The sequence below is a fragment of the Thamnophis sirtalis genome, unplaced genomic scaffold (genome assembly GCF_051295495.1).
Source record: "Thamnophis sirtalis isolate CommonGarterSnake01/CBP01778 unplaced genomic scaffold, rThaSir2_p1.2 scaffold_8, whole genome shotgun sequence".
NCBI lineage: Eukaryota > Metazoa > Chordata > Lepidosauria > Squamata > Natricidae > Thamnophis > Thamnophis sirtalis.
This window is the reverse complement of record NW_028261388.1, coordinates 30,724,774-30,751,686: the sequence shown is the minus strand read 5'-3', so window position 1 is coordinate 30,751,686 and position 26,913 is coordinate 30,724,774. Positions and strand designations below refer to the sequence as shown.

Below are 26,913 nucleotides of genomic sequence, written 5' to 3'. Positions count from 1 at the left end.
TGTCCAGAAGACATTAGCTACTAGATTGGGGTGTCAAACTCAAGGCCCATGGGCCAAACCTGGCCTTCAGGGTGTTCAGATCTGGCCCACAGGGCCTCCTTAGAAACAGCAAAGGACCAGCCGTCCTGGGTTCTGTTTTTTTCTGACAGAGGGCTGCAGGACATCGAGCTGGCCACACCCACCCTGACCATGCCCACCCCAGCCACACCCACTTATCCTCCCAAGGTCAAACACATTACTGATGTGGCCCTCAATGAAATTGAGTTTGACACTCCTGTACTAGAACATAGTAACCTTTTGAAATCTCAGCTAAACCCAATGTTGCAACCACTGTACCATCCACAGGCAGGGTACGGTTCCCATCCAACATTATAGGTTTATGAACATAGAATGATACTTCAAACTTTGTAACAAACAACAATAAATGTCAACTTTGTTGTACAAAGGATAAAACAATTGACCATTTGATCAGTGGCTGCAGCAACATTCTACAAGCTGAATAGAAGCATTTCCAAATTATCCATTGGAAATGTTCCCAGAGGCTTGGATTTAAATGTAGTAAAAACTACTGGGACAATTAAATTGAGAAGGATTTGGAAAATGAGTAGATTAAGATTTTATGGAACTTTAAAATCCAAACAGATAGGCATCTTGTTCATAGTGTGCCTGATATAGCAGTTATTGAAAAGAAGAAAGTCTTTTAATATTGCTATGTTCTATTCCAGATGATGCTGGAATTGAGAAAAAACAATTGGAAAAAAATACAAAATATCAGGACTTGCAGATTTGAAATTGAACTTCTTGGAAAAAGAAATCCATTGCTATGTTAATTGTGATTGGAGCTCTTGGAGCACTACCTAAAGGATTTCCTTGATATCTGGAAATTTGAATTTATCAAATTTGAACACTCTAATATTACAAAATTTTAAAAAAATCCTATTTGGAACTACCTATATTCTTAGATGTCACCTTAATAATTGATAGGTCCTTGGTTGGGATTATTAAATTTCCATCTTTGAGTGCGACTCTAATTGTAGATTACCCATATCATAAAATACAATAAATGAATAAATTATTATTTGTCTTTAGAACAAGCATTCATAAAAACAAAGTCATGTCTAAAATGTAATGAAGTATATTTGTGAGAAAGTGGTGGAACACTTTTTAACTTTCTCTTTTGTGTTCTGATTTGTCTTTTGCATTCATCTCAAGTGCTAGTGCTGGTTATTTCCGGCGGATCAAGAATAGAATCAGAAAAATAAGACTTTTAAACACATACTCTTGCTGCTTATTTGGGGATGGTGGTTTTCAAGTATCTATATATTGGGATCTCCTTCAACATCTCCTGCTATCACCCTGTCTTTAATCAATACCTCTAGGAATTGGATAAACTTGGGATGGTTTACAATTGCAGTTCATTTGGGTTCATAATCATAGGTACACTGTACATTTAATATAATCTGAAAATATTGCCTTTACCTGAGAGCTCATCTCTTGGCTTTTCTTGTTTGAAATCTACTTCATATTCTCTATAGACAATTTTTTGAAATGCAAGATCTGACTCTGATAATCTGAAACCATACAAAATAATTTAGTAAAATAATATATTCCAACTCTTTGGCTGAAAATTCATTATGCAATTTAAGCACATTCCCATACATTATCAATGTCTTTATAATGCCTTTGACCCAATGCAGTGAATGAACAAGAAATACTGTAATGGAGTTTTTCACTGACAAGAGGAAATACCTGGGGAGAAAGAAAACGTAAATATCTGGACTTTCAACAATACCTTGAAATTAATCTATGTCATGCCGTCCACTTACACATTACCTCTAAACACTAGTTTGCATTGTGGCAACACTTTATATTTTACTGAAACTAGATGATGGAATGTCCTATTAAGCATCTATATATAGAAGTCAACCCATTTATTACAGCTGTGGAAACCAGAAATATTGTAAAGAGACTCTATCACACCTGGAAATCATATCAGGGTACACAAGAATTTTTGGATCAGTCAGCTACATAGGAGAAAAGAAAGAGGACAGAATACATGCCAAGTAAAAATGGAATGGAGCCGTCTGTGAAAATAGTAGGGATGAAAACAAAATATTCAGAACTTTAACACAAGAACTGGAACATTCAAATTTAACATGCAGAATAACATTATCAAAGCTAAGAGGATAGAATGCTGGTGAGAAGACTATAGTAGGCTAGATAAGTGGTGCGAGTATCGGATAAGGAGTTATTGCAAAGCATGTAGAGATTAAAGGGCAAAGAGTAGAGAGGCTGTTAAGCAAATGAAAACATTTGGTAATGGTTATAGAAAGAAGGAAAAAGCAAACCAAAATGTATCACCTAAATCAAATGGAAACGCTTTTCCTGAGCTGTGCTTATCATTGTTCATTTAAAATGCTTCCTTTCTACAGTTGTTGAATTATATATACGAAGTGGTGAGAAAATAAAAACATCCATTGGAAATCATAGAACCGAACTATCACTGTAAAAACAAGGACTAGCCAAGCCTAGTTACATTTTAACAATTCCAGCTCAAGGTAAGCATTAAGGACTGCAAGCTTGAATGTTCTGCTTAATATACCATAATCCAGCAATTGTTTCAAACTGGAAAATATGAATTATGAAGGAAAATGCTAAGCAATGCCTCTCAGTCAAAGCAATGTGAAAGTCATAGCATACCCCCTCTTGAAATGAATCCAAAACCATCTAATCCATTACTTCTTTATTTACTGGTTGTATTCCCAAAACACTTTATTTTCTTAATTATAGATTACTAAATAACCACCATAGTAGACTAAACTTGGCTTTCCAACCACACAGGTTGAGTTCCCTAAGCTTCACAACACATTGCTCACTAAGAACAAATCTTATTGTTACCTGGATAGCCCCTCAGGTTGGAGGTTGTAATCCCAGTCTTCCAGCTGAGCAGCTATACGGTACTCCCTGAGCTGAGCTGCATTCACTTGGTAGTACTTCAGCCCTGACCAACCCAGGAACACCAGTAGAAGACATTTGGGGACAGGGCTCACACTGTATCTTCCCATTGATGCTAATGTGCTGAAAGACACACGGAAGTCAGTTCTGCCTGCAGCAATTTGTAACTTCCCCACAGAAATGTATTAGGAGGCTGGTGTTGCAAGGGACAGTAGCTTCAGTGACGCTGTGCTCTTTTTCTCCTCCCACAACCGAGATAAGCAACTTCTGAATTGGTTTGGTGTCTTGACTCCTTCTCTGCTCAGACAGGCTGAACAATGTTAGGGCAAAGCAGGTGTTTGGACTGTTCCCCATGTGGATAGAAAAAGATTAGAAGCCGGGACAAAGGCAAAGGCTAAAGCTTGTGAGGATGAATACCTGAAAACTTAAAAGACCAGGACAGCACATCATTCAGGAATCTGACGACCCAATAAAGGGAAGATCCAGCTATTTCTGCTAATTTGGAGACGGAAGGTGCTGTCCCCAGAAGCCTAAAGTTTAAAATATATTTATATATTTATTGCACCAATTGCATTTTTATCTCACCCTCCTCTTCCTCCTTATTAATAGTCTGCCTTTATTTTGTAAAAGTACCATACCTGATGCTTTTTCTCCTGTTTGCAAAGTGTTCTGAGCAACTGCATAAAATAATGTACAGCTTTGTAAATCTGATTTAAGGAATCCTTCTCTGCCATCCCTTTCTTTTGCCCTCAATCCTATTTGACCAAAGTATTTGAGTTTCATCTTCAGCATCTGGCCTTCTAAAGACCAGCTGGAGTTGATCTCCTCTAGGATTGACTGGTTTGATCATCTTGCAGTCAAGGGATTTGCAGGAGTCTTCTCCAGCACCTAAAACTGAGATGTATGCATCTCATAAATCTGTGCTTCTGCTGTACCATTCTAGCTGTATGAGAGTGTTCATCAAAGTAGGATCTAGGCACATGGGATATATTTCTTCAGATTAGGATTTGCTTATTTGTTTTCTGCTACACTAAAAATGCAGCTAAAAGTTGGGACAAATCCTGGAAGATAATTGTTTTTTAGTATGTATAAATCACCTTTTTTTTCCAATAAAGCAGCCACATCTTTTCCCAGATTTACACGATGGCTTCAGAAGCACCCCCTAGCCTGGAATGAAAACAGCTTAGAAGCATCTTCTGAGACAATTCTACAAGCCTGAAGAAAGAGGCAACTGCTATAACATTTGTAAAAGAGGAGCTTTTTGCATGACCTTGTATGTTTTTAAGCAACTCTTTTAATTTCTCAAAACCTAGACTGCAATAAATAGAAACCTATGTAGAATTCCTTCTTTCTGACATGAAACTCCTACATGATATTATTTGAGTGTGAGTGTATAGCAAGAAGTAATACATATAGTTTCTTATTATGGTCCAGATAAGTTCCTCCAAGCCTTCCTGTCCTCTACCATCCTCTGGAGTCCATTTAAGCTCCCACCTACTGCTTCAGTGACTCCAACCAGCTACCTCATTCTCTGTCTTCCCCTTCTTTTGTCCTCAATCTTTTCCAGCATTAGGCTCTTCTCCAGTGAGTCCTTCCTTCTCATTAGGTGGACAAAGTATTTGAGTTTCATCTTCAGGATCTGGCCTCCTAAAGAGCAGTCAGGGTTTATCTCCTCTAGGACTGACCACTTTGACCACCTTGCAGTCCAAGAGACTCACAGGAGTCCTCTCAGCACCATAGTTCAAAGGCCTCAATTCTTTGGCACTCAGCCTTTCTTATGGTCCAACTTTCACAGCCATACATTGCAACTGGGAGAACCATTGCCTTGACGATACACACTTTTGTTGGCTGGGTGATGTCTCTGCTTTTTAGTATGCTGTCTAGACTTGCCATAGCTTTTCTCCCCAGGAGCAAGCATCCTTAAATTTCTTGGCAGTCTTTAAATTTGATAAAGAAATTAAATTAATATGTGATTTATTTATAACTGTAAGGTAATTCAATATTTTAACCTTCATTTATCACCAGCTGAAAATTGTGGCTTCTCTAACTTTGGTTATCTATGACAGTGGTCTCCAACCTTGGCAACTTGAAGACCTGTGGACTTCAACTCCCAGAGTTCCTCAGCCAGCAAAGCTTTGCTCAGCTTTGCTGGCTGAGGAACTCTGGGAGTTGAAGTCCACAGGTCTTCAAGTTGCCAAGGTTGGAGACCACTGATCTATGATACATGTCTCTGGATATATTATATTTTATTGATGTAATCATCAAATTTACTTCACTGAACAATGACCCTCCTCATAGAAAAAGACAATTATATGATGCTTTCTAAGGTGTTCAGAAACCAGTTCAAGCCACTTAAGATGGTTATGTAAATACAAAACCGGGTTTGCTCAATTGCCATCTTGAAAATTAACAGCTTGAAGAGGAAAATATGTAAACACAACAATGGAAAGAGGGAAGGGAGAGAGGAGTAGAAGGAAAGGTAGGAAGAGGAGAGGAGAAGAGAGGAAAAGAGAGGGAATGAAGAAAGGGAAAGGAAGAAATGGAGGGGAAGTAAGGGGAAGAAGAGGGGAGGAGTGGGGGGGAGGAAGGGAAAGAAGAAAAGGAAAATGAGAGGAGGAAAGAAGAAAGTAGAGAAGAAGGGAGGGAAGGAGAAAAGGAGAGGGAAGAAGCACAGTTGTTGTAACACAAGATGGATGTATGGGATGGCAGGAAAGCAATCCCAGTTATATTTTTAAATCTTTAGGCGGAGAAATGAATTGTTATAAATGTTAAAAGGTAACACATAATATTAATAATAGCTATGAGAATGTATATTTGTGAATGTATGTATGAGAAATAAAAAACTTTCCCCCCCCCCCCAAAAAAATAAAGAAACCAGTTCAAGCTATGTCCTGGGCACATCACGTTCTATGCAAAGAAAAAAATTAACTTTTATTTTCTCTCTTCCACCCCCATTATAACAAACAGAAAAGTTAATGTTTACCGGTAGCAAATAATCCAGATCTTTGGGGAGTATATAAATAGAGACTACCAACCCAATAAATTGGCTCAAATAATCTGTACAAAAACCAATCACTTCTATAATTTCCATGCATGAAAATTATCAAAAGGCTGAACCTCCTGGAAATTGGAGGTAACTATAATTGGCAAGATTTTTAAAAATAGAAGATATGTTAATTTGTGCTGTTATAATAGCATACTTACTGAACAAAGAAGAAATAATGGAAATCACAAAGGTTGTTGTTGTTTTCATCCAGGGCACCACTTCATTTTCCCACATTTTCCATAATCTTTCACACCACTGGAATTCAAGTACTAAATCTCAGCATATGAGAAAAATTTACCTGTCCTTTATTTGATACTGTTTAGATGTGTTAGCCTACATCTTCTCTCATTCTCTTGCCACTATGGCATTGCTATCTAGGATAATGAGGGATGTAGTTCAACATTTATTTGAGGGCATATATTGATTACAACTGGCACTGATTATTATCCAGAAGATTCACATATGCAACTCGTTTTGGCCATTGCATTATTGTGCTCACAATACTAATATCTGCATAATTTTTATTTTTATTGATCTTAATAGTTTATAAGACAAGAAAGAAATAAGGCAAGATAATAGCCTAGAACAGTGATGGCTAACCTTTTTCTCCTCATGTGCCGAAATTGGCACCAAAAACAGAGTGTGGGGGAACGCCTCACCCACACCCATGCATGCATATGATCCCCGGACATGCACACGCTTCCCACCTGCATGGCAGAGACCCCAAAATCAGCTGGTCAGCAGGATGCAAGCATGCATGTGTGGTGGAGCTGATCTGGGTGACGGCTTGTGTGCCTGTAGACAGTTCGTCTGCCCACAGGTTCTCCATCACGGGTCTAGAACAATATAATTGCAACCTTCAGTCATGGATTACATGCTTATATTGCTGAATTTATCTTTCCAGAACAAAAACAATTGTGATCCATCCCTTATGCATCAGTATCCTAATTTTATCAGTAACTTTTTCAATAAGCAATTTATCATATTGTAGTATGCCAGTGGTGGGTTTCAAATTTTTTACTACCAGTTCTGTGGGCGTGGCTTATTTTGGGGTGTGTATGGTGTGGCTAGGCAGTCATGTGACCAGATGGGAGTGGCTTAATGGACACGTGACTGGATGGGAGTAGTTTGCCAGTCATGTGACTGGGTGGGAATGGCTTAGCGGTCATGTGACTGGATGGGCAAGGCCAATTTAGCTTTCCATTTTGCCATTTAGCAGCCCATTAAACAATACACAGGGAATTTCTCCTCTGTGTTAAGAGGCACTAAAATAACCAAGATGATATAAGGTCTCCTGCTGGAGCAGGGAGTGGACCAGATGACCTCTGAGGTCCATTCCAGCCCTGGATTGCTGTGCTGTTTCAAAGCATTCTCTGAAGCTGCGTCTAGTGCCAGGTTGGGGTGCTTCTTTCCTCTCCTTTTTCTTCCTCCCTCCCTCCATATCTCTCACCTTCCCTTCTCTCCCCTTTCTCCTCCTTCCTTCCTTCCTGTGAAGAACCCCAGAAAGTCTTTAGTAGAAGAAAAGCCAGATGTTTTGAAACTGAGAAAATGCCCATTGATCATCTGGCATTCTTACAACGCCACTATTTATTAGCTTAGCCTGAGCAAGGATAGCTAGTTGCACTTTCAATAAGCTCTCAACTCAAGGCTCCATGCCAGAGGTCTTCAAACTTGGCAGCTTTAAGACTTGTGGACTTCAACTCCCAGAATTCTCCAGCCAGCAGGTCTTAATATTGCCATGTTTGCAGACCTCTGCTCCATGCACTTGGGGATCCCCAAATGGTGAGGATTTCTTTCTTTTTCCCGTTTTTGCTCCCAGGGGGCTACAGGGAGATTTGCTAGGCACCACTCTCCTTGCCGTATTTTGGGCTTAGCAGGCTCGTGGGGATCCTGGAAAGGGCAGGGAAGGTAAGATTGCAAGCCTGGTGGGGACAGGAAAGGGGCGTGCAGCAAGCTCCAGGGAGGGGGGGCTAGCAAGACTTACCTGTAGGCAGAAGGATGCAACTTAATTGGGGCTCAAGGCAGGTACCCTGTGGCAGCTTAGACAGGGAAGCTGCCAAGGAGGTGAAGTGAGGATGGGTGGGCGGGGTGAGCACCCAGGGAACCAGTTTGGGGGTGTGGCAGGCCTTTGTTGCTACCGGTTCCAGCGACCCAGGCCGCCAAGTTACTACCTATTCAGCTGAACCAGTAGGAACCCACCTCTGTAGCATGCCAATTGTTTAATGAAAGATTATCTAAAAATGTTCACTTTTGAATATTTATTAGTTTAGCAAACAGCGGTAAAAATACTACAAACTCCTTTGTTCTTTGAGTTAAACATGTGCGATTATCCAAACTCTGAAACACATTCTTTTTTTCAGTTAGTATTTTAACTTAATTGAATATTGTGTTCCACTAAGAGGCACTTGTCTTAAGTTTAGGGAAAAATATTCATTCTGATTATAAGTGCTCCAACATTTTGATGAATTATGAGCTGTTTGTGCTAGAGTTAAATGCCAGCAATCTACCATCTTCAGTGCATCTCTTCTATAGGATAGGAATCCACCTTATTTTCAAAGTTCATTTCTTGATTTGTTTAACTAAATCTGTATCCCAAGCTTTTTTTAAATCTACAAGGCAAGGGGGAGGGGGAATAGTTGTTACTTACTTCAAATTTTAATAATAAATTTATACATTTTTAAGATTGTTCTTTTGGGATAGGAGGAGTAATGAATGAGATGAACACTGGGACCCTGTATAAATTGCATAAAAGTGTGCATAGATTAAAACTGCTGGATTATAAACTTAGATTAAACATTTTTAATATCAGTTTTAATTAGACATAATTATTTTAAATATATAATTAATGAATATTTTATAGAATTAGATTACAACTGATATAATTATGTTTATTATTCTTTGCATTATGTAAAAGGAAAACACAATTCTATAGCCAGAGCACAGGAATGAAAAAAGTGATTTATTGTTTTTTACACATAAAGATCTTTATTAAAAAGTAAGGCTGATAGAGGAATTTTATTTTGATGAGAGTGACACATTACAGAAGTTGCACACAATGGTGGATCAACAAGTCAGTCACGTTTGGGTTATTCTTTTTAAAAATTAGAACCAATATTTATTTCCATAAACTTTATTTCCACTAATTACATTGTAAAGTGTCTTGTGTAATCATATTCTATTGTTGGAATGACAGCTTGTACAAATTTCAAAAAAATCAGAAGATACCTGAAATTTAATTAAGGAAAATAAACCTAGTATAGATCTAGTTTCACATTCTCTCCTTTGAAATGCAAGAGAATAATGCTAAAAAGACACTTTTCTTCTTCCAAAATCAAACACCAGTTTATCTCTCCTTATCTGGATCTTTCCTAGAATTCAGTCTGATATAATGGTTTAAAGACTAATACACTATGTAGCATGTCTTAGTCTGCAGATAACCCTACTTAACAATTAGTTTTTGTTACAGTCATTGCTACTACTGAAGGAAGGAATTTGCTGATCATCACAAATGTTCTTTTGAGTCTTCTATCCCATACCTTCCATTGTTTTTGCTAATGCTTCTTTTTTTAAAAAAAAGCATGCATTAATGTTATTGTCAACAGATACAAGTGATTTTTCCCCTCATCATATAACTAAAAGTATGTGAAAAACAAATTCACTTCTTCTAAAGTTAACTCTACCTCCATTTACTTTTGAGTGAAACAATGCATATAAAACCTGAAAAAGGTACCGTATTTTCAGAGTATAAGACGCACAAAGGTTTTGAAGAGGCAACTTTAAAAAAAAGTAGGTAGATAGATAGAGGGAGAGAGAGAGAGAGAAATACAGTAGGTAGGTAGGTAGGGAGAGAGACAGTAGGTAGGTAGGGAGGTAGGGAAGTAGGTAGAGGGATAGTGAGAGAGAGAAAAGCAGTAGGTAGGTAGGGAGAAAGAGAGTGAGCAGGTAGGTAGGTAGGTAGATAGAGGGAGAGAGAGAGATACAGTAGGTAGGGAGGGAGAGAGAGTAGGTAGGTAGGTAGATTTTCCAGGTGTATTTATCCATGTGTTGGAGAAGGAAATCTGACAACCTGCAGCATCTAAGACTTGTTTCTGCTGGCATAACACATGATCAATGTAATTCTCATCAGTCACTCTAACTAAAGAGCTTTCTGAAAGGGGGGGAGTTTTTGCACTCTGCAAACCTCCCCAAAATGGCCCATTTTTTGCGAAAACGGGTCCGTTTTTTTTCAATTAAAAGGCATGAATAGCCTTGGGGGGGGGGCTTGCAGAATGCTCCTGGAGGGGTGGGGTGGGGGACAAAAAAGAGCAAAAAATGGACCATTTTTTTGTCAAAAAAACTGCATGCATAGCCTTATGGAGGCTTATAGAGTGCTACTGGGGGCTGGGGGAGCAAAAAACAGCCTCCCCAGCCCCCAGGATCTCTCTGAAAGCCTTCCTAACGCTATGCACAGCCATTTTGCTTAAAGGGGCAGGGCTTTGGGAGGCAAAAAAATGCTGTATTTGATGTATAAGACACACCCAGATTTCCAGCCTGTTTTTTGAGGAAAAAAGATGCGTCTGATACTCTGAAAAATACGGTAGTTGAAAAAGAGAAGATTTCAAGTCCTGCCTTAGCCATGAAAGCTGGCTGGGTGACCTTGGGCCAATCACTCCCACCCAGCCCAACTCAACTCACAAGATTGTAATGGGGAAAATAAGAGGAGAAAGATATGTTGGATATGTTCGCCACCTTGAGTTACTTGTAAAAATAATAAAAGTGGGATAGAAATAAATAAAAAGAAGAGACAGCAGTAGATAAATAGAAATGAAGTTTGATTGCAAAAAGGATACATATGAACACCAAGTTCACCCCCACCTTCTGCCACAGTTTCAATTATTTTCTTCATCACTTCTGCATGCCTGAGAAAGTGAAAGTGGGAGAAAGTGAAAATATGTTCCATTCACCTAATTTTTTAAAAGCATTATTTCAGTTATACCAATTCCATTGTTACTCTTTTCAGTGCCAATTGCACCAAACCTTCATCAGATTGCCATAGAAGATGAATAGGGGCTCAAACCATTTCATCTGCTATGTTAAAAAATTAATATGGTATGTCTTAATTGTGATAGGGGCACTGTGGCTCAGTGCCTAAGACACTGAGCTTGTCAATCAGAAAGGTCCGCAGTTCAGCGATTTGAATCCCCAGTGCTGCATAAAGGAGTGAACTCATATTACTTGTCCCAGCTTCTGCCAACCTAACCAGTTCGAAAAAATGCAAGTAGAAAAATGGGAATCCTCTTTGGTGGGAAGGTAAGTGTTCCATGTACCTTTGGCATTTAATCATGCCGGCCACATAACCACGAAAATGTCTTTGGACAGTGTTGCCTCTTCGGCTTTGAAACGGAGATGAGCACTGCCCCCTAGAGTCGGGAACGACTAGCACATATGTGCGAGGGGAACCTTTATCTTTAATTGTGATACTTCATACACAAATAAACATCTTCAGTGTGCATAATGGAGAGAGGAGTTATTATTTAAGAACTGGTTTTTAATTTCAAGATGTGGTGTCTGATGTTGCTCCCCTCCCTGCCCTTTTACTTTCCCTACTATATTTTTTAGACTATAAGGCTGAACAAAGCAATCGCCTCTTTAAAAATCGTTTCCTCAAGCTGTTTCTCAGAAAACCCTGTCATGTATTTCTTGAAACAGGAAACACAGAGGTCAGCTAAACAGAAACAACAAAACTAATATAACCAGATTGACGTGCTGCAATCAATAATATTAATGACAACAGTGAAGCTGAAAACTTACACAACTCTACTCTGCACTTCAATGAACCCAGGGTTTTCCTGAATTAATGAAAAAAATCTAAAGGAATTATACAGCAAGGATTCAAACTGCTGCAATTTCAAAATACAAGCTTTGATTTCAAATCCTGCAGATTGCTCCATTTCACTGATGATCGAAGAATTGACAGGAAGCATTCTACAGAAACGATTGCCACACTTTTTAGACTAATACTCTGAAGCAAAAGGAGCAAAGGATTTGTACAAAATGTAGACAAAGGCAATACTGAGCAAGCTTTTTATACTTTCTTTCTGGTGTTACTGCTAATTTCCCTCAGCTTCTTTTTTGCTATATTGACTTCAACATGTCTATGATATTTTCGCATGGTCTTTGCTTCTATTTCTACGAAATCTTGGGCAGTAGTTGCCTATAAGTCTATCCTTAAAAAAAAAAAAACCAGTACAGATCTCCTTGACAGCAAAACAAAAAAAGCCATGACAAAACAGAATAAAGCATATTTATCTAGCATTAGTTCTAAATGGCAAAGGTGCTGAGACAAATTCCAAATTAGAAGAGCAATAATATCATTTTGCATATCCAAATGTATTGCTTGTTTTTAATGAATTCTACTTTGCTTTTGGTTTGTTTCTAAAATGAAAAAGCAAGAAAGCTTTCTTTTATTTTTATTCCATTTTATTCCTTATTTTTAAAATACAAATATCAAAATTGGACCTATTTTGCAATACTTAAGTTTGCAATTTTATACAGACACAAGCTATTTTTCATTTCTTTCTCCTCTTGAGAATGCACTGACTCATCGCTATACACTGATCCTATATAACCGGTAGAGAGCTATTTAGCACAGTTAACTGTCATATAAAATCTGGAGAATCTCAGGTTTAAAACAAGCTGTTTGCATGGTTATTTTCCATCACAATAGAGTCCAGATTTTTCTTCATAAATTATTGTGGTCATTAAGCAAGCCACTACTTACCTAATTCAATTTTATAACCATTTTTACAAGTCACAAAGCGAGTCACTGCAGTCAAGTGAATCACATGGTGAGTAAGCAAATCATACGGTCTTTAAGTAAATCTGTTCCCCTGAATGGACATTTTTTCCTGGAAACTAGCAAAAAAAAAACCAACACAAAGCTACGGAATATTGTAATAATTGTAGTCTGGTTGACAGGCACCTGGAAGTGTGATTATATGACCACTGAGTGTGTTTGTGTGTCACATCATAACTTTGAGGACAGGTGCTAAGTAATTTTTTGGGTGTGTGGGTGTGTGAGGAGGTGTTTCAACTTTGAATAGTTGTTAAGCGACTGATAATTATGTGTGGACTATCTATAAAGATGACAAACAGCTTCTGTTGCAAAAAGATAATCAAACAGAGAAAAGACGCCAGCCTAGAAAATGAGTGTATCTTTCTTTATGTTAACTATTTATTTAAAAGCAAAGATTAAAAAAAAATACCTGCATGGATGAACTGAACACATTGGAGGTGGAGGAAGATGGGGGTGATTTTCAATTGTCACAGTCTTTTTGACATGATCTTGACTAATATCTTCATACATACTGTCTACATTTAAAGGCTGCCGTTGCTAAAAAGAAAAGGACATAGCTCAGATTCCTCTTTAAACTTACACAGAAACATAAAACTAGTAAAACTGAATAATTGTAAGAATCTCTGGAACCTATTTAATTTTCTCATGTTCACTTTGCCCTTTTCTGTGATTCAACATAATTATGTATTGAATGTAATTTATGAATGTTGGAAAAATTAGGTTTTCTTGATGCAGCATTTTGGTTAGATTTAGAGATATGTAAAACATTTCAATTCAAACCACATCAAGCATCACAGCTCATGACATTTTTTCCTAACCCTGAAGAAGTGTTTTCAATTGGAAAGTGTGGTTTGCATCCATCTACAAACATGCAGCAGCAGTAGTTTGCAATGTTTCTCATTCAAGACGGTTTGCAATCTTTTGCATACTTTTCTGAGCATAGATTTTTTTAAAATTAAAATACACTTTGCTTTTTAAATAAAAAATTAGGGATGTGCAAATGTTGCTGATTCAGGAACAGACTGTTCCAGAAGAACTCTAGAATGTTCCATGCTGCCATTCCAGGTTTGATGTGATAATTCCTAGATCTAGATGCTCCAGATTGGAAGCAATATAGAATGAAACACATTTATTCTGGAGCTGGACTTCTCATATCTCTCCTTCATTTACTTATTGGTTTGAGGGATTCAGTTTTGGAATCTGCCAAGTTATCTCATGGAAAGCACAGCTCAGAAAGGGAACATTTCAAGTTCATGACAACAAGAAGGGGAGTAATGAATGTCTATAAATAGAGCTTATTACTAGCTTTTTGAAAGCTATTTAGTGATATGGAATTTTTTCAAGCTGCAAACTTTAAGACACTTTCACAAATCAATAGTGTTGGCTTGCGAAACGTTATGTGCTATCTTCAGAATCAATATAAAAAGAGCCTAAATGGTAATGTAAGAAACAAAAAATCTTGTAATGTAACAGGCTAACAATATCTTGGCTGAAATATGTATTTTTAGGACCCCACCAGGTCAAGATATTCAAGTCTCTGCTTCATCCATTGCAGAAGATACACAAGTCCTTGCATATCAACTTTCCCAACCTCTCACTCATATGAATGAGCTATATGGGAACATTGTGCTTAGTACAACTGTAGCTTCCAATACCATATATCAGTAGATAAATGTAACACTGAGCATAGTTATTATTCCAGTAATGTATTTGAAGTAATATGCTGGGGAATATATGCATAAGACTCTTTTATAGAGGCTATTCTGAAAAAAGGGGGAAAAGTTTTATTTCCAGGTAATAAGTATCAAGAAGAAAAGAATACTACTATTTCCCCATATTTGGATATTGATAATCCTTGGTCTTTTACCCAAGAGCTATTATTATACAGGTAGTGCTCCACATGCCACCATAATGGAGGCTATTCATTACAGTCATATGTTGTAAGTTGTAAAATGAGTCAATCACATGGCCATATGGGTTTTACTTTTTTATGGCTGTCATTAAGATAATGCTGTGGTTAAGCAAATGCTATGGTCATTAAGTAAATCAATGGTTCACTGTGGGTGCGGTTTATGCCAAAAGCCAGAAGTGCTGGTTTTCAGCAAAACCAGATTAAAACATGATCATATGACCAGAGGATATTGCAAATGCAAACGTAAATGCAGTCTTGTTGCTGAATGCCTGAAGTTTGGTCATGAATTCACAAAGGAGGCCTGACTGTTGGAAATTCAAATTCAGGTCATTAGCTCCCTTTTTCAGGTAGGTTGTAAATTGAGGACTATCTGTAACCAATTGTGAATGTATTTTATTACTGGATATCTGCATTTCCAAATAAGGAGGAAAATTACCTCGTCGTAGCCAAATAACCAAAGCCTGGGTGTTTGATAGTATTTGTCATATGTAATATAAAGGTCGTAAGTCCTAGTTTGTAGAATAGCTTCTTCTCCACCTCCAACATCAGTTTTAGTCTTGGCAGCTTCCACTATTTTTCTTGTGTCTAATGTTGCCTGTTGAAGATTTTAAAAAAACCAATGATTCGAGTTCAGTGTTTACTGCTGTCAAATGGTACTACTGAAATATTATGTCATTTTTATTTAACCTTATGTCACTTTAAAGAATATTCTGTTGAACTCCAAAGAAGCATTATTAATTAAACAGATCACACTTACATCATCTGTTTCCAACAGTCCACTCTCCTCATATTCTGAAAGGACAATATAAAAAAATCACATCAATATTTTTGTTAACTTATCCCAGGATAGGGAGCAATGTTTAAAAACAAATCCCTTGGAGTTAAACAAATATCCCTATGTCTATATGTATGATATATAACGCATATCAATAACTTATTGTAATCTGTTTCCTCCCAGATTACACTGGGACATTCTTGGTCAGAAAGCAGGAAAAAACCAGAAAAGATCCAGAGAGAAAAAGACACAATCACAACAATGTCTGAGACCACAGGTGAGAAAGGCAGGGAACTGAGGACTTGTACATTGCTTCTAATGAGAGTTTCAGAACAAAATAAATTTGATTTGATTACTCCCATAAAAAAAGCAGCACATTGTTCCACATTGTACAGACAGACATGCATTAATGTCAGGCTATTTATGTATCTTCATTCATTTAATGATTGCAATCCTTTAATGGAATATCCTTATGTGCCAACACCTTTCTCTTGTCTAGAATACATTTGTCATCTAATTGAGGTGTCTCATTGAGGAGTATGTCATCAACTTGTTTACTTCCAGATTGTTTAAGTTCTCTCTCTTCCCCACTTTTCTGGCTTGCATATTTAAAAATACGACATGTTTCTTAAAAAGGAAGTGATGAGAAAAATGGATTAAAACATGCCCCATTATAGAATATTGAAAGAAAGCAAAACAAAGTTTGGTTTTCATTTGTTTAATATGATGCAATATGTCCGCCTTCAAATATCATATTAAATGTACCTTCCATATCAGCTGCTTCTCCATCATCATCATCATCATCTTCACAAGAAGCTAAGCGTTCTGATAACTTTGTATTGTCCTTAAAGAGCATAAAGGGGAAAAAAGCACTTTCAATGATCAACAGACTCCCAGGCCAGAATGTCTATATGGTGAATTCAAGTTATGCTACCTATGAAAAAACTCAACCCTGATAAAGTTAAACTTAATGTGAATTTTTAAAATCATAAGCTATAATATACTTCTTAAGTGGATACCATAAAGGTGTTTTCAGACACAACCTGGAATTAAATCTATGAATAGATATGGGAGATAAATAGTTGACATATCAGTTCCTATTGGAAAATCATCAAGGGGAATCGAATCTAAAATCAAATTAAGAGAACTATTCATAACAGAAGGATATGGTTGTCAATGATTTGCCTATGTAGTTATCTCAGATTTAAAATGGATGAAAAGTCTTACAGTATGGAGCAAAGTAAGTTAGAATTTTAAATACAATTGTGTACTGATGATGAACATATAATTAGTAAAATGTATAAACGTTTGTTGAGATTTAAAACAGAAGCTGGAGAACATATGATAAATTGAGATAAGAATTTTGGTTATAATATGTTTAGGAATCAATAGGAAAATATGTTGTTAAAAGAGCTGAAATTTACATTGTATTACTATGTTTCCCTGAAAATACGACAGGGTCTTATTTATTTTTTTACCTACAAAATACGGGGGGAGAGTTTATTGTTTTGGGGTTGCCGGGTGGCTGCTCTCTTGCAAGCGGACTCCCAAAGAGTCGGGTACAGCATCATGGGCGAATGGCTGTGTTGCACTGTCGCAGCAGCACAACACAACAGTCATGAAGCGACCATGCTCACGAGCAGCCACCCGGCAAACCCCCTTTGCAGCTGGACACAGCGCCATTCACTGACCTAGGGGTATCGCCAAGCTACATGAGCGCCTGTACGCCGCTGCAACTTGGCACCTTCCAAATCCAGTGAATGGTGCTCTGCACGGCTGGAAAGGGGGATTGCGTGAGCGGCTGTTCCGCTCCCACACTCACCCGCCTCCCAGCCTCAGGATGCATGGCCCAGTTCTCATTATGGAGCCAGGGCACTTCCGCCGCTGCCGCCATCCCAACCTGGCCTTTTCCGCAGCTTCCAACCAGAATCTTTTCGCAGTAACTCCTCTGGGCACACGCTCTATGGTTGTGGGCCAGCTGCCTGCAAAGCGTACAACTATAGGCTCCATAATGAGAGCTCGGCCATGCATTGTGAGGCTGGGAGCTGTGTGAGCAAAAGCGGAACAGCCGCTCGCGCAACCCCCCTCTCCAGCCGTGCAGAGCACCATTCACTGGCATTTGGAAGGCGCCAAGCTGCGGTGAACAGGCGCTCACGCGGCTTGGCGATACCCCTAGGTCAGTGAATGGCGCTGTGCCAGGCTGCAAAGGGGGTTTCCCGGGTGGCTGCTCGTGAGTGTGGTCGCTTCATGGCTGTTGTGTTGCACTGCTGCAACAGGGCAACACAGCCATTCACTCATGAGGCTGTGCCTGGCTCTTTGTGAGCCTGCTTGCAAGAGAACAACTGCCCGGCAACCCCCCTCTCCAGCTGGGCGCAGTGCTGCTCACCAATCTAGCGGTATCCTGAAGGCGCCAAGCAACGCGATCACCTTTGCCTCCCCCAGATTCCCGCAGGTTGGCACCATTGGGAGACTGCTAGGTTGGTGAATGGTGCTCTGCCTGGCCGGAGGTGGGGAGTTGTCCAGGGGGCTTATATGCAGGGGGTGGGCTTATATTTTTGCCCACCAGAAAAATTTGGCATGGCTGTATTATAAGGACATGTCGTATTTTCGGGGAAACACAGTATGATCTCAGATAATTTTTATAAAACAATGCATTGATGGTACATACTACTGGAGACATTGTCTAGAATATATAGAGGCTTCAAATATATGTTGGAAATGTGAACAACATGAAGATACATTTTATTATGTTTGGTGGACAAAAAAGCTAAAATGAATTGGATCTATACTTTGAAACAAAGGGTTTTAAATATCAATATTCAATTAAAACTAGAACTTTTCATTTTAGGATTAATAGAAGAAAAGTATGGAATATTATTTCAGTGCAATAGTAGTGAGATTGCAGTATGCAGAAATAGAAAGATATGACACTACCCAATTTGGAGCAATAGTTGGTAAATTGAGAGATTTGGCTGAAATGGATAAATTGACTTCTTTGATTATAGAAAATTTGATTATAGAAGAGATATTGTCTACATTTATTACTGACTCATGCATAAAAATAAAAAAAGGAAACTTGTGGCATGATTTTGATGATTAGACAGGATAGATTATAGAAAGAAGAGAATATGATGTAATCTTAGAGAGAGAGGTCAAAATATATTTGTACTTTTAATTGCTATGAAGAACATTGGAAGCTACTTCTTTATACTTTTTTTCTTTTCTAACCTTTTCTTATCATATTTTTTGCTTTTTCTTTCATTTTCTTTAAAAGTGTTAATTATCCACATATTGTATATGTATGTACAGAAGAGAGAGTACAATGCTGAAATAAATTTACTCTAGTATCAAGAACAAGGGTAAAAATATGTTTTGTGTACTTATTGTATAACTATTAATCTGCAAAAATCATGAATTCAGTAACATATTTAAATAATGTTTGTATTAAAAATGCCTTTTTATGAAGAGGGGTTATTTCAGTAACTGTGCTATATGAAAATCTCTCTGAATCAGTTAAGTAAATCAGTTAATACCTTATTTTCCACTGTGATCTCCTTAATGGCTTCTGTTACTCCATTAATACCTGTTGGAAATATTAATAGAGTCAGGAGTATGGATAAACCCAATGCTAATTTGTAATTCTGTAAATACTTATCACTTTACAAACCAACCCTTTTGATAGCAAACTTGACTCTGAATTTTCAAGGTTAACTAATAAACAGCATTTAAGAATTCAGTGAAGAATGCCAAAATGAAAATGCTTTCCATAATTGCACACTTATACACTTTGGAGCACTTTAAAGTTCATAACAGTCTTGATCACAATGTCAATGCAATATAAGCTCAATATAAAAGGAATGCATAAGAAAAAAAGCTAAATTACCTGCATTGTGAAATGTGTCCACCCATCCTCCATCTCCATCATCCTCTTCTATAATAGCTTCCAACTCATCTGAATACTCCATCTGTTTACATCGCTTGTAGCATGGCACTGCATAAAAAGTATCTTGTGTTCATTCATAGAATAATAGGAAATAAACTTCTGCAACATTTTAGGATTGTGCTGTAAGTGCATCTGTGATTGATAAATGTATTTCATGTAGGTTAATACAGGCAGTTCCTGGGTTACAATCCTAATTGGACTGGAATTTCTATCACTAAGTGAAATGATTATCAAACATCATGTGACCATGCCACTTAACAGCAGCAGTGGACCATCTTCTGAAAAGGCTGTCCCTGAATAATGGAGTCTTAGATAGCTATCATCAGGTTTCCAATATTCCCTTGTTAGGCTGTTTGTTGAGACAGGGGTGGCAAACAAACTTCCTAGATGAAACGGATTACTGTACATGGAACGTCTTCATATGTGGTCAGTCAAGGTTATGAAGAGTAAAAAAAAGCTATTTAATTGAATATTCTGCCTTGAGAGCAATAGCATACCTCCATTTCAGTGGTGGGCTCCTAACCGGTTTACTACTGGTTCGCTGGGACAGCGTTTTGTGTGCATGCTGTGTGTTGCTGCGCATGTGCAGAAACATGCCGGCAACGGCAGAAGGGATTGGGGAACCGGTTGGGGGGCAGATGCGGGTCACTGCTGGTTCCAGCGACCCAGGCCATCATACCATTACGGTTCGGCCAAACTTTTCCGAATAGGTAGGAACCCACTACTGCTCCATTTCTTCTAATCCAGCCAAATAAACCAAAAGCAAAGTATTCTGTAATGATGTTCAAAATATACTAATACTGTGCTACCCAGAATTATGCAATTACAATAAATATTTGATGAGTAACCAGGATATAAAAGCACAAACCCAGACATACCATTTTTAGTAAGCAAAAACTGCTTATCTGTTGGGAGGTAAGCCTTGACTTTTAATTCTTCTCCGATAGCCCTTAAAATGTAAACAAAAACAATAATAAAAGCAACAAAACAGCAAATTATTTCTTGTTCAGAACCATTAAGTTTCTGCTGAAGTTGATAGAAACACAGTGCAAACAGTTTTAAAAATAGTTTGCTATTTGCCTTGGGAGATGAAAGTGACGATAACTCTAGAGTCTAACTGACCACTGCAGTTTAATAGTTGTGAATCTCAGTCTGAATCTCTACATTACACCAATATTTTCAAAATGTTACTAAATGACAACTAAATCTGGAGTATGTATGAAAGGAAACTAAAGCATTATGAATTTGGAGTCAGAACAGTTGTAATGTTGCCTTTTTGTCTTATCATTTTTATAATCCTAAGTAACATAAAGCTATAAAAACATGATAACCACAGTGGTAAGGAATCAAAAGCCAAATTTAATTCTACCAAAGGAGGAAATATATTAGAATTCAGATGATTCCCCCTCTCTGTTAACTCACAACTTACTATAAGAAATATATGCAACTTCATATAGTGAACATGAGTAAATGCTCTTAAGAAGCATATTCTGCAGAATTTTACCTACCATTGCCAAGTAGGACAGTGGTGAACTAAATGATCTCCAGCTGCTATGAACTGCCAAAACAAAACAGCAAATGTATATATATATTTATATACACTAGTTTTATTAACCTTATTATGATGAATTGTACTTATGCAGACTAAATGTCAAATGACACCCACTTCATTCATTTGTTCAGTTCACAAGCAACAGCTCTTACAGCAATTCCTGAAGATGAACAAATAAAAACAGTTTGTCTGGTTTATGTTAATAAATTATAAAATTATCTACCCAATTTACATACATATACATTTCTTCATAACATGGTTATATCCCAGTTTTCTTTAAAGCTCTGAGACATAATTATAATAAATAATGATATATTATTAATATAATAATTAATGGAACTATTAAAGCATTAATAAGATCATTGAAATATATTAAAGTTAAAAGATCTAGGAAAATTATAAAGATCTCTGTCTGGGCCCTAAGAAACAAAAGATAAAAGGTAAGCTACCTGATGAGCCCTCTGGAAGCTGTTGTACCTGAGATAAGAATAAGTCTGGTAGATCTTAATTCAATTGGCCTCTACATTCTTAAGAGCCAGTATTTGTTTGAAAAAATGATCCTTCAGATCAGAAATGGGCCACCAACTGTCCATATCCAACATCTATTTCAATGTGTTCCTTATTTGGACAGCCCTTATTTAACCTTCATACAGATAGTCATAAAAAGTTATAAAATATATTTTACATCTAAATTGTGTAAGATTGTGTTGCTCATGTAATAATTCTAATTGTTAGGCAGATTTAGATCTTATGTTTCATGAAATAATGATAACCAGTATTGTGAAAATAAAACTACACTTTAGTGATTTCCTCTTCTGATTTCAAGCACACATTTGGGGCTGTGAGAACTAATTTGCGACATGAGATTTAATTATTTGTCCTCAAATCTACTTCCTCAGCAGTTAGTTTCCTTAACAAACAAGTTTCCCTTTTTTTAACTGCAGTGGGAAGGAAGAAATATTTTATTTAGTCTTCTTTTCCAAGTGGGCCATACATTTTTCAGTGTAAAAAGCTGCACAGTAATTAATGTTTAATAAATCTATTGAAACACATCTGAAAATTCTTACAAGTACTTAAATATATTTTGGCCTGATATCATAAAGCTTCCAAACAGGTTTTTGTCTCTTTCCTTTCATACAAGTTGTCTAGTAATTCCAGATAGCTGGTAGCATTATTTTAAGAAACAGTCCTTAAGCTTTTCAGCAATGTAATCCCGAAGGAAGTATCAGTATATAGAAATAAAATCATCTTCAGATAAACCTCAACAATTGGTTATTTCATTTTATAAAATTGCAAAGAGCCGAGGTGGCGCAGTGGTTAGGGTGCAGTACTGCAGGCCACTTCAGCTGACTGTTATCTGCAGTTCAGCGGTTCTAATCTCACCGGCTCAAGGTTGACTCAGCCTTCCATCCTTCCGAGGTGGGTGAAATGAGGACCCAGACTGTGGGGGCGATATGCTGACTCTATAAACCGCTTAGAGAGGGCTGAAAGCCCTATGAAGCGGTATATAAGTCTAACTGCTATTGCTATTGCAATTATAGCAATAGAAAAATAATTGGCAGCTGCTTTTTCCAATATGGCTTTCCAATTTGTTTAGCCTACTGTCTTAAAACTTTCTAGAAGTATCTACATAGGTTACATTGTCGGCCTACATAAACCACAAGATGTTAACTTCTTATGAATACTACTAAATGATGTAAAATATAAGCAATTCCAAGTATGTTCAATGGGATGTTGTTCCAGCAACAGGCCTACATCTACAACATTAGCTGTAAACCTTAAATTTTAGTAACATGCCATGATTCTAGGCAGCTTTAATAGGAAATAGCGAAACCTGCCATAGGAATTTCATTTTATTGTTTTTCAAGATTTACTTCAACAAATAAGTAAATGATTATATACATACCTCCTCAGGAGTGATAACTCCAGTTTCTTTAAACTTTGATTCCTGAAGAAAAAAAGATGTCTGTAAACATTTAAAATCAAAGACTTTAAGATAATGAAAAGAAAATGATAAGGCTTTTAACCTGTACTCATTCTATCTGGCCAAATATTTCCTTAGTTTAACTTTGTAACAGTCTATATCAGTGGTAGTCAACCTGGTCCCTACCACCCACTAGTGGGTGTTCCAGCTTTCATGGTGGGCGGTAGGGGTTTTCTATAACTCTGCTTTATAAATTTTATAAAGTAAAGTTACTTCCCTACTTTATAAATCACCATTAATATGGAACCGGTGGGCGGTTAGAAAATTTTACTAACAGAGGTACAAAAGTGGGCGGTAGGTATAAATAGGTTGACTACCCCTGGTCTATACTTTGAAACTTTTCCCAATAGCCCTTGTCTACAAAAGAATATATAGAACAAGAGGTTATTCACGCATACTTGAACCACAGAAATCAATTAGTTTTTTTGTCTAAGAACCCAGTAATCACTGTTTTTACTGCTCATATAACAACTTTTATATTAATGAAACATAGATATGACAATGTAAGTTTTTTCACAATGAGGGGAAACTACTTTTACATAAAAATAAAACACTTTACAGGCTTTACTACTGTTTATACTAATTATCCATATTTCTTGAAATTTTGGCTCAGAAGGAGATTAGACATTTTATAAAGTGTCAGAATCACCATACTTGAACTTTCAAGGCAAAAATATCTGCTCTCTTGTATTGCCACATAATGAATTTCTGAAAATGCACATTGCCAAGAAAGTGGCATTTGATTTTAATAACAAGGCAGACAGATAAGGAAAAATAAAATACAACTAACATTTAGAAATGTCTTTTTAAAGAGCCCTGTTGGAAAGCATTTTAATTTTCTTTAATAGTCTATTATCCAAAAGAACTATTTCACATTATTCAAATAATAGTATGGTAGAAGATTCTAGAGATATATTTGATAAGAGAAGAAAAATCTGTGGATAACCATTTGTTGCTGAACCACAACTTTTAACATTTCTCACCATTGGCCACCTAGGCCAGGAGAGCATTAGCTTTAATTTATTATTTTTAATTCATTAACATCTGGAGGGCACCAAATCCCCAATCATGTTTTAGGGCAGTGGTTCTCAACCTTCCCAATGCTGTGACCCTTTAATACAGTTCCACATGTTGTAGTGACCCCCCAACCATAAAATTGGTGTCTCGGTTCCTAAGACCATCGAAAATATGTGTTTTACAATGGTCTTAGGCGACCCCTGTGAAACGGTCATTCGACCCCCCAAAGGGGTGCCGACCCACAGGTTGAGAACCACTGTTTTAGGGCAACTGATTAAAAGGAAGTACTTGAGGAATTATAATAAAGTTTGTGAGAAAGTTAAATAAGGGTAAATTTTTGGCTTAAATGTTTCAAATTTATTCAATTTGTCCCGAGGCAACCAAAAGAATAACAGCAGTTAGCAACAATATACAGCAGTACAATAAAACTTTCACAGTAAAAGTTAAGATCAATGTTAAAAATATAATTCAGGGACGTTCACTATACAATTATGTTATCTCAATCATTTTAGCCCTCTCCACTGAAACAATTCCATTTTTAACTCTTTCAGAATATCAGGAATGACACCTGATATCCAGCAAGAAACTGTTCCATAGTGTGAGTGTAGGCACCAAACTAAAGATAGACTGCTTTTCACACTAAGTATGTGTGTGTGTGTGTGCGCATGCACGCATGTGCATTAAAGATTTCTCCCAAGGCACAAATGCCAGGCATGTTAATTTTGGCTGGAAATGTTTTTACCTTTAAGTTCCACCTTACATAGTTTTTTCCTGTATCTTTATTGTTAAAATATTAAAACATTGTACTTTGCTACCTTAATAAGCCTTTTTATACCTCCACTTATCTACCCACTGTACAAGAATCAAAACATTTTTAATGTAAAGGATCTGTGAATTATTAATATATTCAAAATAATTGTATTTATTCCGTTGCAATTTTGGCCCATGTTTAAAGAAACGTAAGATGAAAGTATAAATATCTTTATAAGGAGTGTGGCACAAGAATGAGTAGATAACATTGACGTGCTCATGCATTCATGTCATATGCTCACTCCAAAAATATACATCTTTGTTCACTATTGTATCTTGTGACAAAATCCTGTGATGCCAGCAATGCCTTTAGAGAATTTTGAACTAGAGAATGTTCAGATCCTTTGTTTTTCAACAGAAAATGCATATTTTAATTTTGCCTGGTAAGCCTATCAGACTCATTTTTACAGCCATTATTATTTTTTCTTTTTCCTAGATATAACTACTGCATTATCACTGATCTTTAGACACCGGTTCAGTTTCGAAAAAGTAGCAAGACCCTTGCCACTATTACAAAGGATAATTGAGCAAAATGGTCTCCCACCTCATTCCTTTCTGTGCGTGAGACAGAAAGAGTGAGAGAAACACTCAAGACATAAAGAACTAGTTCCTTTGGGCCACAGAATCCCAGGCTCTTGGGGGACTCCCAAGTCTAGTTAGGGGAACTCATATTCCTCCAAAGCAGCTAAATTAGAATTCCCAGATTTTTTAAATTTTATATTTTTTTCATTTGCCTGAAATTCTGCAAACTGTCCTCCATCAACAGCTGAAGACCACAGATTCACCCCCAAGAATTCAAAAAATTTGAGAGCCCTCCCCACTGACAGAAGAAACATCTTTCCAAATCCTAGCATTCTTCAGAGCCACACATTATTATAACAGAATAACAAAGTTTGAAGGGACCTTGAAGGTCTGCTAGTCCAACCCTCTGTACAAGCAGGATATCCTATACCAGGTGTTCAAACTTGGGCAACTTTAAGACTTGTGGACTTCAACTCCCAGCTGGCTGGAGAATTCTGGGAGTTGAAGTCCACAAGTCTTAAAATTGCTAAGTTTGGGGACCACCGCCCTATACCATTCCAGACAAGTGGAGACGGGGAACTATAGAAATTTAATAGAAATTAAAGTTAACTTTGTCTAACTTTATACGCCAGCAGTTCCTTGAGGTTCTGAACAAGATCTGCAGCTAGTCCTCGACTTATGACCACATTTGAGCTCAAAATTTATGTTGCTAAGTGACAATACGATCAAGACAAAAAGTTTGGGAACAGGGAACTGAATCTTCCTTTCCCCTCCTCCCTTGTATAACCTTACACAGGCTTCAAGACTACTGCTTGTCTAAGTCTATCGGACTCCCAATTCCCACAATCGGCCCAGTCAAGGATTATGGGCTCATTAGTCCAAGTGGAAGAGGGCTATCAAGTAATAGATGTGTCACTGCCTGAGGCTCCTCCCCTCCCCATTTTGTTTCTCGATAGGCGGGGCCTCACCTTTAACACAGGTGTGAGGTATTCGGCCACCTCCAGCGCCTTTCCCTTCACCGTGTTGATGACGTTCTGCATGGTACCTTGTTTCGAAAGGGGGACAGAGAGGGGAAAGTGTCTGTCACCAACAGCCGACCCGCAAATTCAGCTGCGCCGTCGCTCTTCCCTCCTTTAGCCTTTCCTTCCGGGAGCTGAGAGCCAACAAGCGCTCCCCCCCACCGGCCCACTACCTTCAATGGGGTGGGGGGGAAGCAGGGAATCACGTGAATTCTCTTGACATGTGACCTGCTAGATATCCTCCCCGCCCTTTTTTTTCCGCCCGGCGGCAGCCTCAGAAACTGCGCCTGCGTGGGAATACAGACCTGAGTTTGTGGCTGAATCGCGTCACCCATAGATCTACGTCATTTGTACTTTGTTTATTTGGCTTGTGCGTCACAAGTCTCCAGGGTGGTATATCTACATTGACCCATGTGACCCACTTGCAGAGCTGTAAGGTACTGCTTAAATGGGTATCAGAGCAGCGCTCGACGGTACTCCTTGTCAGTTTTCGAAAGTCTTTCGGGTTTATAGGTTTCTTAGCTCTATGGATGCCGTTTCACT

General features: G+C 37.7%; 2 protein-coding genes across 3 annotated transcripts in view; both read right to left on the bottom strand.

Annotated features, from left to right (window-relative positions):
- The window catches only part of F5 (coagulation factor V), a 49,214-nt gene extending 42,406 nt beyond the window's left edge, over window positions 1-6,808 (bottom strand). The window contains exons 1-3 of the mRNA XM_087721359.1: window positions 6,602-6,808; window positions 2,899-3,078; window positions 1,480-1,571 (exon numbers count right to left, since the gene is read on the bottom strand). Coding sequence (XP_087577485.1) covers window positions 1,480-1,571; window positions 2,899-3,078; window positions 6,602-6,714 — 385 coding nt within the window. The 5' untranslated portion in view covers window positions 6,715-6,808. The remainder of the gene's footprint in view (window positions 1-1,479; window positions 1,572-2,898; window positions 3,079-6,601) is intronic.
- Window positions 6,809-8,940: 2,132 nt separating this feature from the next.
- On the bottom strand, window positions 8,941-26,818 carry ATG3 (autophagy related 3). Of its 2 annotated transcripts, XM_087721358.1 has the most exons (13): window positions 26,676-26,818; window positions 26,320-26,396; window positions 22,925-22,966; window positions 20,975-21,024; window positions 20,345-20,415; window positions 19,407-19,514; window positions 19,057-19,106; window positions 16,289-16,367; window positions 15,506-15,540; window positions 15,185-15,343; window positions 13,246-13,373; window positions 10,831-10,899; window positions 8,941-9,226 (listed from the first exon to the last, which is right to left on the bottom strand). In XM_087721358.1, exons 2-13 carry the CDS (start codon window positions 26,389-26,391, stop codon window positions 9,145-9,147), a joined length of 945 nt encoding a protein of 314 aa, XP_087577484.1. In that variant the 5' UTR covers window positions 26,392-26,396; window positions 26,676-26,818; the 3' UTR covers window positions 8,941-9,144. The 2 variants fall into 2 exon arrangements, with proteins under 2 accessions (XP_087577484.1, XP_013918894.2); XM_014063419.2 differs by lacking the exon at window positions 26,676-26,818 and having other exon boundaries at window positions 26,320-26,596.
- Window positions 26,819-26,913: the final 95 nt, after the last annotated feature.

Bases quoted from the DNA above. Each gene is read 5' to 3' on its own strand.
- ATG3 (XM_087721358.1), bottom strand. From the start codon at position 26,391: ATGCAGAACGTCATCAACACGGTGAAGGGAAAGGCGCTGGAGGTGGCC. The intron at 19,515-20,344 runs GTATGTCTGGGT...CTTTTTATGCAG, and splicing joins GTTTTTGCTTACTAAAAATG to TGCCATGCTACAAGCGATGT. The intron at 15,541-16,288 runs GTACATTTAATA...TTGTCCTTTCAG, and splicing joins AGAAGCAGCTGATATGGAAG to AATATGAGGAGAGTGGACTG.